General features: G+C 37.8%; 1 protein-coding gene across 2 annotated transcripts in view; it reads left to right on the forward strand.

Annotated features, from left to right (window-relative positions):
* Positions 1-18113, forward strand: part of lin7a (lin-7 homolog A (C. elegans)) — a 58698-nt gene extending 40585 nt beyond the window's left edge. Inside the window, exons 4-6 of one of the 2 annotated variants that reach the window (XM_051892103.1) lie at positions 7883-8092; positions 10627-10842; positions 16167-18113. In XM_051892103.1, coding sequence (XP_051748063.1) covers positions 7883-8092; positions 10627-10842 — 426 coding nt within the window. In that variant the 3' untranslated portion in view covers positions 16167-18113. The remainder of the gene's footprint in view (positions 1-7882; positions 8093-10626; positions 10843-16166) is intronic. The other variant, XM_051892102.1, reaches the window with a different exon arrangement.

Below are 18113 nucleotides of genomic sequence, written 5' to 3' on the forward strand. Positions count from 1 at the left end.
CGAAAAGAAATTAAGGTTTTTGAGGAAAAGATTCCAGGATTCTTCTCCATATAATGGACTTCTGTGGGGTTCAACGGGTTGAAGGTCCAAATTGCAGCTTCAGTGCAGCTTCAAAGGGCTCTACACGATCCCAGACGAGGAATAAGGGTCTTATCTAGCGAAACGATCGGTAATTTTCTAAAAAAAATAAAATTTGTATACTTTTTAACCACAAATGCTCGTCTTGCACTGCTCTGTGATGCGCCATGCATTACGTTGAAAGGTCACGCGTGACATAGGTAGAAGTACTGCAGTAGGGCGAAAAACTTCATCTAATTTTCTCCTCCAACTTCAAAACCGTCCGATATCGTTGTTTTACCCCCCCTTTTTTTTTTTTGTAAAGGACGTTTAGCTTAATCTTTGCGCGTTCGCTTTGTAGACACTGGATCGGTACTTCCGCCTACATCAAACGCTACCTTTCCAACGTGATTACGTAATGCGTGGCACATCACAGAGCTAGTGCAAGACGAGCAATATGTGGTTAAAAATTATATACATTTTTTTTTTTTTTTTTTTTTTTAAATAGCCGATCGTTTCGCTAGATAAGACCCTTATTCCTTGTCTGGAATCGCGTAGAGCACTTTGAAGCTGCACTGAAACTGCAATATGGACCTTCAACCCGGTGAACCCCACTGAAGTCCACTATATAGAGAAAAATCCTGGAATGTTTTCCTCAAAAACCTTAATTTCTTTTTGACTGAAGAAAGAAAGACATGAACATCTTGGATGACATGGGGGTAAGGAAATTTTCATTCAGAAGTGAACTAATCCTTTAAAATGTCTACTGAGATACACAAAAAACGAATGCATTTTAAAGGCGTCATATTATGAGAAAGTGAATTTTACTTGATCTTTACTTTTACTTGATTCAAATGAAAGACTTTGATGTACTATGAAACTGATAGTTGAAAAATTGAAAACTACTTCCCTAGTCCAAAAAAACCATTGCTGAACATGACCGCCCACCTTTACACATTAAAGAAGCCTATATTTGTCCACCCAGTCACAGTTAAGTAATAAGAAGGAAGTAGGATACCATTCATAATGCCAGAAGAAGATGCTTTTATTCTAGTTGTATTCCAGGTATATAACTAAGAGTAATGTGCCCTTCAAGTGGGGTTGTAAATATCGTAATTACGAGTTCCAAGCACATGAATGACAGAACATGTTCGCATTTAAAATTGGGAAGCTCGGAATTCTAGATGAGTTGCCGAGTTGTGATGTTGGAAGAAGCGTGTTGATTTGAAACACTGTGGAAACACTGGTCTATAATAGAGATAATATTATATATCAAATATATATCATTAAGAGATCAGTGAGAGGAAAGCAGGCCTGTAGTGCACTATAATGAATGATTTTGCAAATTATTTTAATTTTAAATGCTGTATTTCGATCATTTTTGAGGTGTGGTGTACAGAGCAACTTATAGTGTGAAGTTAAACACTTGAATTGAACAAAAATTTGTTTTTGATATCATATATAAATACATAATAGAACTGAATAATTTTCATTATTTTGAATTGAAATGTATGTATTTGGGTATATTGTTCACAATATAATTATTTTGTTTTGTTTACGCTACTTCCACATTATGTTTATGTCTTAAAAGCATGACATGTCGTAATAACAAATTTATTACATGTCGTAATAACAATCAATTTCCCCGACAGGGAGGTACGAGTTTTCCGGAGTGCATTTGAGGGCAACATAAGAGTAAGATGTGGGGAGAAGTTTGCAAAATGTTGTGTTGTTGCTGGCTGCACAAGAGTCTCTGAATAACATTTGTAGAGCGAGTGACTAAAGAATATTTTTAACAATGTTACTGCTTAATTTAACAATTCCATTAAGAAAATGGCAGATGCTTTACAATGTCATACTTTGTTCCAGCCCACTTAAGGATATCATCTACTCAATATTTGAAAATCACCCATTCATTTCTCTAGAACATTCTTTAAAGCTTGTGGGAGTGAGCAACAGTAACCAAGGGGGCAGTAAGTGCAAAACAACCTTGACTAACATTATAAGTGGGCCTTAGGGGAAATATAAAATGAAAAACAAATTTATGACCTTAATATTTAATTAGACCCACATCCTGTCATTGCTGAAGGACACGTTTCAGAGGTGACATATATTTAGGTATTATGGTTTTATGATCTAAAATGATTTTCCTCTGCTTAATCTGTCGATTGGTTGGCAATTCATGCACAGCAAACGCTTTCAGAATTTTTATGAATTAATGTCCTTGTCATTGATTTAGAGTTATAATACATTTTTAATGACAACTGCTACCATTTAGACTCTGCTGCAGTTATTGTCAGTGACATTTAGGCTTTTGATTTCAACATAATGAAAACAAAGCAATAACTTTAACTAATAGTATGGCTCATTTGAATGGTGTTGTTATAATATGAAGTTATACCATAGCAATGGCATACAGAAAACAGCAGCACTTACTGTAATTAGTATGCTCAGTGAGCAGGTCTCGCAAGATGAGCAGAATTAGCATATCAATTAAAGTTCTAATACAGGATGTAAATTACAAAAGTCTTAGAGTGCCTCAAAGCACCTCACTTGGTCACTTTGAAAAGTTACTACAGGTTTTGAAACGCATATTGGACTCAAATCACTAGCAAAAGGGCAATTAGCATGTGTGAGCAGCTTGCATGCATGCCGTTGGGACAGTTTTCAATCGATGGCACATAAATAGGATGAAGAACAGCTCTAAAAGCCCCAGTTATCCTTTGGGATCCCCTGCAGCAATTGTCAATGAGCTCCAGTCGGCTACTCCAGGATGTTTTTTTTTCATTTATACGCCAAGTGCATTCCGAGTACATTGCTGATGTAAATGTTCAGAGCCAATATTCATTACCAGTGGAGATTATTTGTTAAGTCTGTGTAATTATTTAAGATGTAATTTGTAAGGCTTACAATGGGCTTGAATGGGCCACTGCTCAGAATATTCTCAATACTACTGGGTTATCTGATGTCCTATAATTCGTTCAGTTGGCATAAAATGGTTAGCTCACCCATTACAATTCTGTCTTTTTTTTTTACTCACCTTTGCATCATTCCAGACCCGTATGCTGTTATTTTTCTGTGGAACACAAAAAGAGAAATTCTGAAAAATGTTCATGCTGCTCTATTCCAGACAATGAAAATGAATAGAGGTGAAAAAAACAACCATGTGCTGTCAAATCATTCTAAATCAGAACGCCAACTCTGTCCACGTGAGCAGCACAATACATGCGTGTGATGCTGACGCAGGAGCCAGCCAATACTGAGTCGGCGTTCTGACGTAAAACCCGGAAGCCTGCAGTCTATATGAAGGAGAATGACAGGGAAGAAACTAAATAGTTAAATAAAGTCGTTATTTTTGTTGTTGTTTTTTTGCGCACAAAAAGTATTCTCATCACTTCATATCATTAAGGTTGAACCACTGTAGTCATGTTGACTATTTTATCGATGTCTTTACTACTTTTCTGGACCTTGAATGTGGTAATTACATTGCTTTCTATGGGGGGGGAAGACTCATCAAAAATATCTTAATTTGTGTTCCGAAGATGAATGAAGGTCTTACGGGTTTGGAACAACATGAGTGTAATTGATGACAGAAATTTCATTTTTGGGTGAACTAACCCTTTAATATCAGTGTCAGGTAAGATACTTGTCTGGATGTTTCTGCTCACTTATGTGGGGTTATTATAAACAGCCACTTCTATAAACTCATGAGAAGTTTATTTAAACAGGATTTTAATAATAAATTAAAGTTATATCAATAAGTAATTCATTAAAACACCTATCCGTCATACGAGATGCACGCAAGCAGATGTCCTTCTGTAATGCCCACGTGTAGAAAGAACACACCCCCAGCTCTGTAATAAACATGGAGGTGTTAGTCCCGTCCAAATCGCTACATAAAATCTTAGACGGTACAGTGATGTTGCTGCCTATGTGTGGTTCAGAAACCCTTTCATCAAAATTATCTTAATTTGTGTTCCGAAGATGAGCGAAGGTCTTGCTGGTTTGGAGCGACACGAGGGTGAGAAATTAATAACAGAAATTTTTGGGTGAACTAACTCTTTAAAACCTAAATAAATAAATAAAACCAGTGTATAAATAATGGCAATTTTTATTTTTGGTTTAACTTACATTTAATTAGCATGAAGCACGCCATCTTTTAAAATGGCAACCTGATGATTTACAAGAGTCTAGGCTTTCAAAATGTTTGTTATATATCTACTTGTGTCTTTTTCCCTCAGAGAGGATGTAGCTGTGAAGGCCGAGGAACTGGGAAAAGGGTGTCTTGCATGCAGAGCACTTTCACACAGCATTTTTTTTTTCAGTGTGAGACGAAACACTCAGACAGGGAAGGTGCTGTTCTTTCAGTTTCAGAGATCAGAAAACTGCTTGGTTTGCCATTTGGGAATCTGGCGCCTTGAAAAGTCTCTGAAAATCCTTGGTGTTTTTTCTCACTGTTTCCTGTCTATGAATGCCTTAATAATGAGCAGGGCCCCATAGTGCTGCACCTGTAGCTACAGTGTGGCTCAGCAGGAAGTACTTTTGTCTTCCTTCACATTCTCTGTCTCCTGGTGGTTGCGCCTGGCTAACAAGCTCTGAAGTCTCAGAAATTCAGATGATAATGCAGGCAGCTGTGCAGGTTATCGGATGCCGTTTCTCTTACTGCACAAATAAAACATATTGAGATATTCGGGCTGTGAAAAAACTTTCAGAGATGCACTACATGACCAGAGGTGTGTAGACATCCGGATATCTTCCCTTTGCTAACATATCAGCTTCCACAAAGGCTAGACTTTGACTAGACCACAGTCTAAGAGAGTCAATCTAAAGAAAAGACCACAGTCTAAGAGAGTCAATCTTAAGTCTTTGTAAAGCCAATGTGGAGATGTTTAATTTGGCTTTTAAAAATATAGTATTGGAAGCTAGGTGTGTATATTGGGTTTAGAGCCAAATAATGAGAAAGAACCAAATTGCATATCATAGCTATGCAGATGACACCCAGATTTAGCCTAATGATTACAGCCCCATTGACTCCCTGTGCCAATGCATTGATGAAATTAAAAATCGGATGTGCCAAAACTTCCTTCAGTTAAACAAAGACAAAACTGAAGTCATTGCATTTGGAAACAAAGATGAAGTTCTCAAGGTGAACGCATACCTTCACTCTAGGGGTCAAACAACAAAAAATCAAGTCAGGAATCTTGGTGTGATTTTGGAGTCAGACCTTAGTTTCAGTTTCCACGTAAAATAAATAACTAAATCAGCATATTATCATCTGAAAAATATTGCAAGGATTAAATGCTTTGTTTCTAGTCAAGACTTAGAGAAACTTTTTCATGCTTTCATCACCAGCAGGGTGGATTATTGTAATGGACTCCTCACTGGCCTTTCCAAAAAGACCATAAGACAGCTGCAGCTCATACGAATAGCAGCTGCCAGGATTCTGAGCAGAACCAGAAAATATGAACATATCACACCAGTCCTCAGGTCCTTGCACTGGCTTCCAGTTGCATTTATAATTTATTTTAAAGTACTGTTACTTGTTTATAAATCACTCAATGGCCTAGGACCTCAATACATGCAGATATGCTCATAGAATATAAACAGATCACTAAGATCAATAGGATTACATAATTTAGAAATCCCAAGGGTTAGCTCTAAACAAGGAGAGTCTGCTTTTAGCTATTATGCCAACCGCAGCTGGAACCATCTTCCAGAAGAGATCAGATGTGCTCCAACAGTAGCCACATTCAAATTCAGACTCAAAACACATCTGTTTAGCTGTGCATGTACTGAATGAGCACTGTGCTACGTCCGAACTGATTGCACTTTATTTTATATGTACTCTTTTAATTATTTTTCTTGTTTTTATTTTATTTTTTTATTTTTAATTGTTTTAATGCATTTTATATCAATCTTTTATGCCTCTTTTTATTCCTGACTGTTTTAATGCATTTTAAATCTTCAAATTTCTCTGGTAAGAGACAAAAAATTAAAGTTAGAGTGGGGAGTGATCCATGATGGTTGAAACTCTGTGGTCTCTGTGGAGACGCCAACAGATTATTTAGGCGCCGAAATAACCACAGACAACAACCATCATGGGGAAGTCCGAGAGTAAGAAACAAATTAAAAATTACATCGAAAATTATACTAATGATTTGGGAAAAATTGATAAACCATAGTGGTTGAGACAGCTCCAGTGTGGTTAAAAGATTTATTTGATAAAAACAAAATTGAAACCGCGTGGTGAGAGTAGTGGGTTTGAGTGAACCCGAGGTCAAGGACCAAATTAATTAGTGTGGACTGGAGGGTCAGTCCTAGAGCTCTTCCTGGCCGATTTTAGGTGAAAAATGGGATCTATTGGAGACGCCCAACAGATTATTTAGGCGCCGAATGAAAACCTCAGAGAAAGACAGCCAATATGGGGAAGAGACGAATTAAAAAATACATATAACAAATATTCTGACTGAAACTCTCTGACTTGTCAGATAGGGGTATTCTCTGCTTTTTTGTTACTTTTATTTCCTATGCATTCCATTTTTATTCTTATGTATTTGTTTCCTTTTCATTCCATTTTTATTCTTATGTATTTGTTTCCTTTTCATGTAAAGCACTTTGAATTACCATTGTGTATGAAATGTGCTATATAAATAAACTTGCCTTGCCTTGCCTTAGAGGTTATTGGCCCTTGAATGTCAATCCACCTTAAAGTGTTTCCACAGAAAGGGGTCTCATGCTAATACAGACCTTGTATAACAGCCATATAACACACTAGAATTGCTGTCTTAAATGCAAAGGATATTCCTTATTCTTAGCAACATCAACTGTTACACTGTGTCTACACCAGACACAACTTTTATCGCGTCGTATCGCGCTGCGCCACAAGAGCTAAAAGCTGTCTACATTGAATGCAACAAGCCAACCGTTGCAAAACACTAGGACTATGTCAGAAATAGAACAGGGAATCCATTTACTGTTAGGAATTTGTCACGTCACGCTGCGCCGTATCCAGTGTAGATATTATCACTGATTATAATGGGTTCTATTGTCTTTTGACACGTCACGTCGCGCCACTCGCGTCCGGTGTAGACACGGTGTTATGTTTTCTAAAAAAGGGATGATGCTGATGCTGGTGTCTAAAGAGCAGGTTGGTATATTTTGGCCAATATAATGTTTAGACTACATGAGATAAAGTATAATGCACAATTGCTTGCAAGATGAAGTATGTGATTTCTGAGGCACCAAATACAAAAAGTGAAAATACAATATCATCAGTCAGACAAACATACAGTCCCACTCCAAACTCACGCCATTGTTTGAGCCAATGTTGCTGTGTTGGACTGAATGAGATACATAACAATGTGCCACAATGTTTGGTGAAATGCCCCCATATCTTGCTTTTATTGGTAAATACCATGGAATAGCAGATATCCAGAGAGCAGGTGGGCTGATATAGCACAAAAAAGATGCATTATGTATTAATGGTTTTGTTCACCTAAAAATGAAAATTCTTTCATCACTCACCATCATGTCGTTTTAAACCCATAAAACTTTGATTCATTTTTGGAACACAAAAAAAGATATTTACCATATTTGATGTATTCTATGTGTGTGCGTTCATCAAAGTCTGTTCATCAAATAAAGTGAATGTGCCTCTTTCTTAAGACTTTAGACAGGATTAAACCACACAATTCATCCCTTTAACTAAGCTGTTTATAGATGTTTCATATTATCTTGTTAATCAGGCTTGATGATATATTGATCTATCTATATTTCTCAGTCATGTTTCACATTCACTGACACTTTGAACTCTGGTTCCCACCAGGCAACAGTGGCGGCATTCGCAGCCAGCGAGGGTCATTCTCACCCGAGGGTGGTGGAGCTGCCCAAGACGGAGGAGGGGCTTGGCTTCAATGTGATGGGTGGAAAAGAGCAGAACTCACCGATCTACATCTCCCGCATCATCCCTGGGGGCGTGGCTGAGAGGCATGGTGGTCTTAAGAGAGGTGACCAACTCCTGTCCGTCAATGGAGTGGTGAGTTGCCAGGGATGTTCCAGTTATGCATGACCTTTTGTACTCTGTAACTCTGTAAAATGATGCATGTATGTAATTTAAGGACATATTTCTATATAAAAAAAAAAGGTATACAAGACTTTTAAAGCTGAGGCATTAGTTCACTTTCAAATCAAATTTAAACCATTTCTGGTGTGTACACTACTGTTTGGGGTCAGTAAGATAAGTACTTTTATTCAGCATGGATGCATTAAAGGATTAGTTCACTTTCAAATGAAAATTACCCCAAGTTTTACTCACCCTCAAGCCATCCTAGGTGTATATGGCTTTCTTCTTTCTGATGAACACAATCAGAGAAATATTAATAAATATCCTGACACATCCGAGCTTTATAATGGCAATGAGCGGGATCAACGAGTATGAGCTGAAGAAAGTGTCTCCATCCACATCCATCATAAACATATTCCACACGGCTCAGGGGGTTAATAAAGGCCTTCTGATGTGAAGTGATGCGTTTGTGTAAAAAATATATATCCATATTTAACAAGTTATAAAGTAAAATATGTAGCTTCCGCCAGACCGACTTCCGTATTCAAATTATGAAAAAAACGGAACTGGCATCACGTCAGTTATGCTTTTTCCGCAAGTTGAATAGGGAAGGCATAGGATGTAGCATAAGCGTTTTGAACTGCGAGATTTTAACACTTTCTTCGAAAGTAGAATATGGAAGGCAGTCTGGCGAAAGCTAAATATTTTACTTCATAAGTTGTTAAATATGGATTTTTTTTTTTTTTTTTTACACAAACACATCGCTTTACTTCAGAAGGCCTTTATTAACCCCCCAGAGCCGTGTGGAATATGTTTATGATGTATGGATGGATGGGATGTGGATGGAGACACTTTTTTCAGTTAATACTAGTTGATCCGGCTCACTGCCATTATAAAGCTCGGATGTGTCAGGATATTTATTAATATTTCTCCGATTGTGTTCATCAGAAAGAAGAGAGTCATATGGCTTGAGTGTGAGTAAAGTTTGGGGTAATTTTCATTTGAAAGTGAACTAATCCTTTAAACTTTATTAATTATAATTTGGTTGTTTACACAATGGCAAGAAAATTAACAGGATGCATAAGTGGATGGAAACTAACAAACTGGAAATAATGAGCAAAAGACATTTTTAACCACCTTTTAAAATATATATATCACTATATTAAAATTTCTGTTCTTGTGTAAAACAGGATGGAATGTTTAAGCCAGATCAGCTAATACCACAAAACATCACAGAATTTATCAATGCATTGCTAATACTTACTGCTTGTGCTGTTTTCCCAACAAAAATAATTCCACTTCTTTGAGGATGATGTCATCACTTTGTTTTGATATGAATTGATATTATTAACATGCAGGATGGAAAGTGGAAACAAAGTTATTAACTTCTTAATAAGTTGCCAATTTTTGAGTTTAAAACTACTTAAATTTAAATTCTGAATGAATTTTGAACACATGACATTGTGAGGTGAAGTAGGGGAAACAACTTAAGTGTTTCTGCAACAAAAATAATTTAAAACATTTAATGAGATAATTTTTTTAGCTGTGTTGAGCTGTCACATAAGATGCCTTCATGCTGGAGGGCCCAGTGGCTTTTTAATCAATACAGATCAGTTTGGGCTGAAGTGAGATTATTACAGCAGAAAGATTTTTACATTGATCTCAATGAACAAACATTTCCAACAGTCTACAAGGCTGATCCCATCATGGCGTAATATGCTAATAAATCAATTTTTGCAGCTGTTATTATCTCAGACCCATTAGAGACCAATTTTTCGAATCTTTCATTTTACTTAGGCTAAGCTTGACATTTTAAAATGCTAAAATTGGGCAAATAAAACAGGAAGCTTACAGCAGGACTCTATCTAAAACTGAAAAGGACAGATTTTAAAAGACTTTATCTTTTCATAATTCACCGTAAATGTTTAAAACGTGTCTGACTGCAGCCAGACGAGAATGAATCTTTGACTGAATCCAAATGAATCTTTCAGTAAAAAAGCTGTCTACTCTTATAAAGTCACTGCTGCAGGGAAGTCTTTTGAAGCCAGTTTCTTTGCTCTTCTGTGTCAACATTCCAGTTAGTTACAATTTTATTACATGAAGGAGTAATTGGATTTATTATAGAAACTAATGTCCACTGTTTACTAGCTCGAAAATGACAGAGGATCCATTTGATTTCATTTGCGTCAAAGACTGTAAAGGAAGGCATTTTGTGACAGCATTTGAGAAGCAATTTCTCATTAAACCAAACATGTTACAGTTCCTGAGCTAATAGGAAATTAATGGCTCTTTTGTGCCAAAATGTAATTGAATGTTCATCACCGTGGAGCATTTTCTAGTGCAGTTTTGAGCTGACAAAAACTATGAGTTTGGATACAATAAAGTTCCAGCAGCCATCAACAAACCATTGAATGTGCCAAGAGAGATGATGCATTTCGGTCCTTTAATTTAGATGAAATGAACAACAGATTGCTCTGAAAAACTGACTACTGAATTATTTTCCTCAGAGCGTCGAGGGTGAACACCACGAGAAGGCTGTGGAATTACTGAAAGCAGCCAAGGACAGTGTCAAACTGGTGGTGCGTTACACCCCTAAAGTCCTGGAGGAGATGGAAGCGAGGTTCGAGAAGCTCCGCACCGCCCGCAGACGCCAGCAGCAGCAGCTGCTCATGCAGCAACAGCAGCAGCAAAACCTGGCCGCCCAGCAGAACCACATGTCGTAGGTGAGGCTTTTCATTGCTTTAAGGGTAACAGGACCTCAACAGGGTGGCACAAGGAGAGGTAGCTGCCCCACCAACCCTGGAGGCCTGTGGGAGATCTGGTACTGCATGCTGCCTGTCACCAGTGGAACGTTATTCTGAAAACAGACAGCTATTGTGTCTGAAACTCAGCTGTTATGTCATAATGTGAGATAATGAATCAATTGAACAAGCTGGAAAAGAATGCTGATTTCATCACAGATTGAGCTCAATAAAAAGGGTTCTCTTATCAGTTGTCCAGACATTGAAGGATCACACTGAAGGCATTTTCAAAGGGAAAATTAAGAACTGTTTAGATGTGAAATCAATCATTTTTTATTACAGCACCTTTTAAGTAAGCAAATCTCACTGATTGAACCATTTGTTTTAGTAATGCTTTAAATTAAAGGCATAGTTCACCCAAAAATGAAATTCTGTTATCAATTACTCACCCTCATATCATTCCAATTCTGTATGACTTTCTTTCTTCTGTGGAACACAAAAGAAGATACATTGAAAATTGTCTCAGTACTTTTTGGTCCCATACATTATACTGTCAATGGGGTCCAGTGTGGTTTGGATCACAGTGTTCCTCAAAACATCTTCTTTTGTGTAGAAGAAAGTCATCAGGTTTGGAACAACATGAGGAGAAATGAATGATGACAGAATTTTTTATTGAACTATTCTTGAGCCGACAATAGCCACTTTGCCACCACTGGGCCAAACCATTGTCATTGCTTAACCATTCCATTCCATGCAAATTTTCTACTGTGTGGCTGACAACAGAGATCTTTAGAATGTAATATAATTGTGTCAGTTGTTTACAGACGTATGATATGTAAATAGCAACTGCGTTATGGATGATAATCAGATTAATTTAATTATTAACTTGCGTTAACTTGGCTCAAATAGCGTGCTTGGACAGTAACAGAGAAACTGGTAGCCAGGCAACAGACACGTGACCAATCCTGAGTGGCGACATCACCACACGCATTCTATAAGCACAGTTCAGCAGGTTTAGCCAACCGTGCCGAGAATTCCGGGCCAAGAAGGGCGGTTTGTAATCGTGCTGTGCCAAACCAAGCTCAAATAGAGATATAACGGGAACCATATATTTATTTTTTCTATATTTATATACACTGATCAGGCATTATTTGTCAGTGGTCAACATTATGACCACTGACAAATGAAGTGAATAACACTGATTATCTATTCATCACAGCACCTGTTAATGGGTGAGATATATTTTGTCCTCACATTTGATGTGTTAAAAGCAGGAAAAATTGGCAAGTGTAAGGGTTTAAGCGAGTTTGACAGGGGCCAAATTGTGATGGCTACATGACTGGGTAAGGGCATCTCCAAAACTGCAGCTCTTGTGGCGTGTTCCCGGTCTGCAGTGGTCAGTATCTGTCAAAAGTGGTCCAAGAGTGGTGAACCAGCAACAGGGTCATGGGCGGGGAAGCAAAGACTGTCCAGTGTGGTCTGATCCAACAGACGAGCTACTGTAGCTCAAAATGCTCAAGAAGTTAATGCTGGTTCTTATAGAAAATGTGTCGGAATACACAGTGCAGTTTGTTGCGTATGGGGCTGCATAGCCACAGACCAGTCAGGGTACCCATGCTGACCCCTGTCCACCACCAAAAGCGTCAACAGTGGGCACGTGTGCATCAGAACTGGGCCATGGAGCAATGGAAGAAGGTGGCCTGGTCTGATATTTTCTTTTACATTACGTGGCTGGCCGGGTGCGTGTGTGTCACTTACCGGGGGAAGACATGGCACCAGGATGCACTATGGGAAGAAGGCAAGCCGGCGGAAGCATTGGAGGCTTGGGTCCTGCCATCCATGTGTATTTTACTTTGACCACCTACCTATGCATTGTTGCAGACCATGTACACCCTTTCATGGAAACGGTATTCCTGGTGGCTGTGGCCTCTTTCAGCAGGATAATGCGCCATGCCACAAAGCAAAAATGGTTCAGGAATGGTTTGAGGAGCACAACAATGAGTTTGAGATGTTGACTTGGCCTCCAATCTCAATCCAATCGAGAATCTGTGGGATGTGCTGAACAAACAAGTCTGATCCATGGAGGCTCCACCTCGCAACTTACAGGACTTAAAGGATCTGGTGCTAACATCTTGGTGGCAGATACCACAACACACCTTCAGGGGTCTAGTGGAGTCCATGCCTCGACGGGTCAGGGCTGTTTTGGCAGCAAAAGTGGGACCAACACAATATTAGGAAGATGGTCATAATGTTATGCCTGATCGGTGTATATATACAAACTTATAAAACACTGCCATTTTTTTCTGTTTGGTGTTAATTGATATGTCATTGTTAGAATCATTTGCTAACTTTACATCACATATTAGCTTCTAAAACAGTGCCTCCCTTCTGTATTAAAAAGAGAAAGAATGTCATCCTTTATCACTTCCATTATCACGGTTCTGAAATAACAGCACTCTCATTATCTCAAGACGTCTTTCATCTTTGCAAATGCAATACAATAGGAGAGAATTCTATTAGTAAGAGTCTTTTCCAGACACACCAAAGCACATCTCCTTGTATTAATGATACTCGGCCCATCTCTCGCCTCATTGCCTCCTCACACCGTAGTTAGCTCTGAGCAGCAGTATGGTTGGCAGCATTGTAACCTCGCCATAGAAACCATCCAAGCCTAAAATGAAGCTATAAGCAGTGCCGACTCAAAAGCATGTCCGTGCGGATACACTTCTCACAGAAGCACTGGCCTCTGTACACTTATCACCGGAGGCCTAATGGAATTCCTTGTGCATCTCTTGCTTGTGGCTAAATCCTTGGCTGTAAAATCATATGTGCTTGTGAGCTGCTGAGTATTTTTGGGACATTATGTCTGGGCAAGAGGATCATGGTGAGAGGGCTGAGCCCAGATCATCCCCTATCAAGACTGGCATGCGGACTGAACAGTAAAGCCACAGTGACCAGAGAGCGCTTTGCCAACACTAAACCACACACGCACACGCACACAAATCCATCTGAAAAACAAATACAATCAGTTCAAGATCTACTGTAGATTGGGGGGGGGTCTTGAATTTATCAGGTATAAATCATTTAACAATTAAATGCTAAATCATCTGAAATATATATGAATATATTTCAGCATGTCTTTACAGTAGTTGATGGCAGCAAGATGGCAGCACTCTATGGCGTACACTTCAGAAAGAACAAAGCAATAATTATTTTTGTATTAAATTATATGAAGATGAGACAAAAATAGACAAAATGCCACCAAAGAAAAGCAGCAACGCAGTTGAGGAAGAGTTGGAGGAGATTAGAAAATCTTTAAACTTCATGTAAGATGAGCTGAGCAAAGTTGCTAAACAACAAGCTATGCTACTTGATCTGATGGATGAAGTTAAACAATTGAAGAACCTTGTGAAAGAGAAGGATAAAAAAATGAGGGATTAGAGAAAAGGATTGATGATTTGGAACAATATACAAGAATGAGACTTAATTAAGTGGACTGGAAACAACACACCAAACTTATGCCAGTACTGTGGCTAGAGACAAAATCGGTGAAGATGCCCTGCCAGAGGAGCTACAAACGCTGGAAAAACAAGCAATTAAGTTTTTGAAAGTAAGAATATGAATATTCAGAACAATAATGTTGTGGCCTGTCATACCCTTCCATGAAAGAACAGTGGAATGAAGCCTGCCATAAAAGAAAAGTGAGCTACATGCACAGCTGAGCTCTCTAACTTTTTTTTTTTTTTTGACGTGACATACAACAACAAAATTGTCAAATTACTAAAAGGCTTGTATTGGCAAATTGTGTTTTTTACTCAGAAAGCAAAATATACTTTTTTGCTTTCGTTTCTGTTAATAAAAATGTCTCATGTCTAAAAGAAGCTTGTGTTTTTGTTATTTCAGCAGTACAAGAGGAAATATCTTAGGGTTTCAGGGGTCTGCATGTATTGACTTGGGGGACCTTGGGAGTTACAAAGGTTGAGAACCTACTCTAAAATAAGCACATATCCAATAGGAACCATCCAAAATGGGATGTTTCCTAGCTTAAATAAGAGGGATGATGATATGTGTAAAGATTTTTGAAAAACAACAAAGCATATGGAAAAAACAATATGAGATGTGCCAAACAATAGGCGTACTTTATATAACCTGCCAACAAATAAATATCTAAATTTATCAGCTGAAAATGTAAAATTTATTCAAGGCTTGTCATAATGCATTCTGGAAATGACTTGTCTGCGAAGGATATATGAGATGCCATCTTTTGCCCAAAATAACTAATCTTATAAAGCTCAAATTCTGGAATGGCCAAAAAAGTCAGAAGCACACTGTCTAGACAGTCTAGTACTTGAGTCCAAACTCAGTCTCAAGTTCATCTGGGGCCGGTTGCACCAGCTGTGCGTAAGTTACAACGTAGCCCAGTTTTGATGTAAATGGGCACAAAGTTACAACTACGCACTACTAAATATTTTTGTATTGCACCATTAAACTTAGTTGAAGCGTAACTCTACGTATACACTAAATATTTACGGAAGCCTAAATGTCATTTCTTATGTTTTTTTCGTATCAGTATTTATTTATTGACCCTTATTAATTTCGTTTCAAATACAGTTTCTGAATGTTATTCACATATAAAAACATTCATGATTAAGTAGTAGGCTATTATATTTAATGGTAACTTATTTTTACTGTTAGCTACAGGAGGCAAAATAAGTCAAAATGAAGGATAATCTGAAATTCATGGAATTTCAACAACTTCTGCTCATGTATTTGAAGGATCACTGAGGGTAAACGTCATATTATGCGACTATGCATTACTTTACGGAGACCTTACGAGCTACTAGCTACGTTCTGCCTTAAGAACAAATGGTGCAACCGACTGAAGTACAGAGTTAGTTACAAACTAGCTAGTAGTACCTAAGCCACTAGTGTGGACTTTACGTTCCAATTTAAGAAAGAACTTACGAACGGCTGGTGCAACCCTACCCTGTAGTCCAAGTCTAAGCCCAAGTTTTCATGGTCTTGTCATAGACTCTTGAGAATTTGGTCTTGGCCTTGACTCAGACTCAACCCTCTTCTTGTCGCAGTTTGGACTTGGACTCAAATTAGCTGTTCTCAACTACAACACTGGTACTTGCTCTTGACATGTTGGGCCATAGTGGTCACAGGGAACCAAAGGTTCAAGTCCGGACTGTTACATATCCCTGTGTATTTGTTATATAAGAAAATAGCCAGAAATACCAGCAAATGTTTTGACAGTCCCTTTAAACTTGTCTCTCAGCTTTTGTACTTTTGGTTTTTCACAGGCTCTTCCAAAAGAAGAAAAAGTAGAGGACACTGGGAGAGACTTAATTTCACAGCCGTGATGTAAGGAGGTCCAAGAGATCTCGGAAGAGGACCCTTACTGTTCTCCAGTGAAGACTATCCTCTTTCAGTCAACTACCTACAACTCAAAAAGGTTGAAAACTCCATGATCTGTGTTCCAAATTGGTGCTTGGAAAAATGTGGCATGATGGGATAAAGGAAGACTAGCACTGAGTACATTGTTTTACACTTACTTGTTCATATTTCAGTTGTCTGGAACCAATCACAAGTTGTGACCGACCCTCTTAAAAAGTCCCTCTTGTAGTTTTGTGATAAATGTGATAAAGCATTCATCAATTTTCCATATGTTTTTGTTGCCACAGCGTTGTACAGTAACGAAGGGTTCTTTTGGTGCTGGTGTCTCTGTAAAAAGAAAGCGCTTTTTATGTCAGTCGTCCTTAATTGGATAACACTGAGGTATTTTATACCATATTGTAGCAAGGAATATTTTGTAAAGAAAGTAGATTTAGCAATAACACTTGTTTTGTCACATTCTACTGTCAAAGTATGGGTAAAAAGTGAACTTTAAGCGTAGAAGATTCATCTTGCAAGGGTAAAGTTACTACAAAATTGTATCTTATGCACCATGTGACATAAGTCAGACTAAACCATAAACACTGTTTGCACAGAATGTTCTTTTAAGATCACTGTATCACAGTGCCATTGACAGAGATTATTAGAGAAATTTGGCATAGGCTGTTGTATGGCGGGCATATTTAAAGGTAAAGTGTGTAATTAACACCTTAATATACAAATTCAACTATAAGTAAAAACTGTAAACATTTCATCGGTATATTGGAACATTGCACACACTATTTGTTTGCGCATCCAACCAATAGCGAGAGTTTGGGGCTGGACTTCATGGACTTCAGAAAGGAAGAGTGTTCTGGAAACCTGTTTGAAAGCAGTCCTTATTTTCACAATTTTGTTTTGTGGCACAAGTGGCCCAGAAATTACACACTTCACCTTTAACAGGTCCTGCATTCATGACAGCTGTACAGTTTTGATGCGGTTTTATGGTTGTGATGTCACTACTGAAATTAAAATCTAATTTAGACATATTCTATTTAAGTTCAGATGATATTATGAAATTATTTACTATGAGGACAAACAGAATGTCAAACTCAGATACATGATATCTACAAATGGAGGTAAATCATAACAGTATTTTGTTATGTTAAAGTTCTATTTTCAAGTTTATTATCTTAGAGGTTTGAAAGATTATTTTGTGGTGTTCTGTAATTATGTTATATTTCACATAACCGACCACCTCATTCACTAGAAACATTGTAACATTGTCCTGTTTTGACAATCAATTTAAAAAGCAAGCGTTAATCTACTGCATTTTGTTTTATTTCCTAACATTTTTTATTGCATTTTTTTTATTTCACAGCTTCTTTCCCTCAACTCAAGCTGTCAAAAGCTGGCAAAATGTCTATCCATTGCAGTGCTGTAGTCGTACTGTTAGTTGAAGTCTTATAGAAGCAAAACTGTAAATCAGCAAGTAGTTGATGACCACAGTAATCAAAGGTAATATTGTATCTGTGTTTTTGTAATTTGGTTTGATGGTTTTCCTGATGTAGGACTTTGGTAGATACTTAAATTAGTTCCTTTGTTGGTTGGTTTTTGAGTAATCTCAGACTGTGGGTAACATGTAAACGTGTCATCCTAATAGACAAAATCACACCAAGTTGATTTGTTCCTTGATTGTCAATCAATTCATTTCAATGGATTCTCTTCCCTTTTATATGTTTACTTACAGACTTTCTTATTAATGACTTGCATTTTTGAGGCTGGACAAGCTGATCTTATTATACAGTGAAAAAATACCAAGTGATATGCAATTGTTATACATATTATATTTGTATAAATAAATATATGTGCGTGTG

Source organism: Ctenopharyngodon idella, chromosome 4, assembly GCF_019924925.1.
Source record: "Ctenopharyngodon idella isolate HZGC_01 chromosome 4, HZGC01, whole genome shotgun sequence".
NCBI lineage: Eukaryota > Metazoa > Chordata > Actinopteri > Cypriniformes > Xenocyprididae > Ctenopharyngodon > Ctenopharyngodon idella.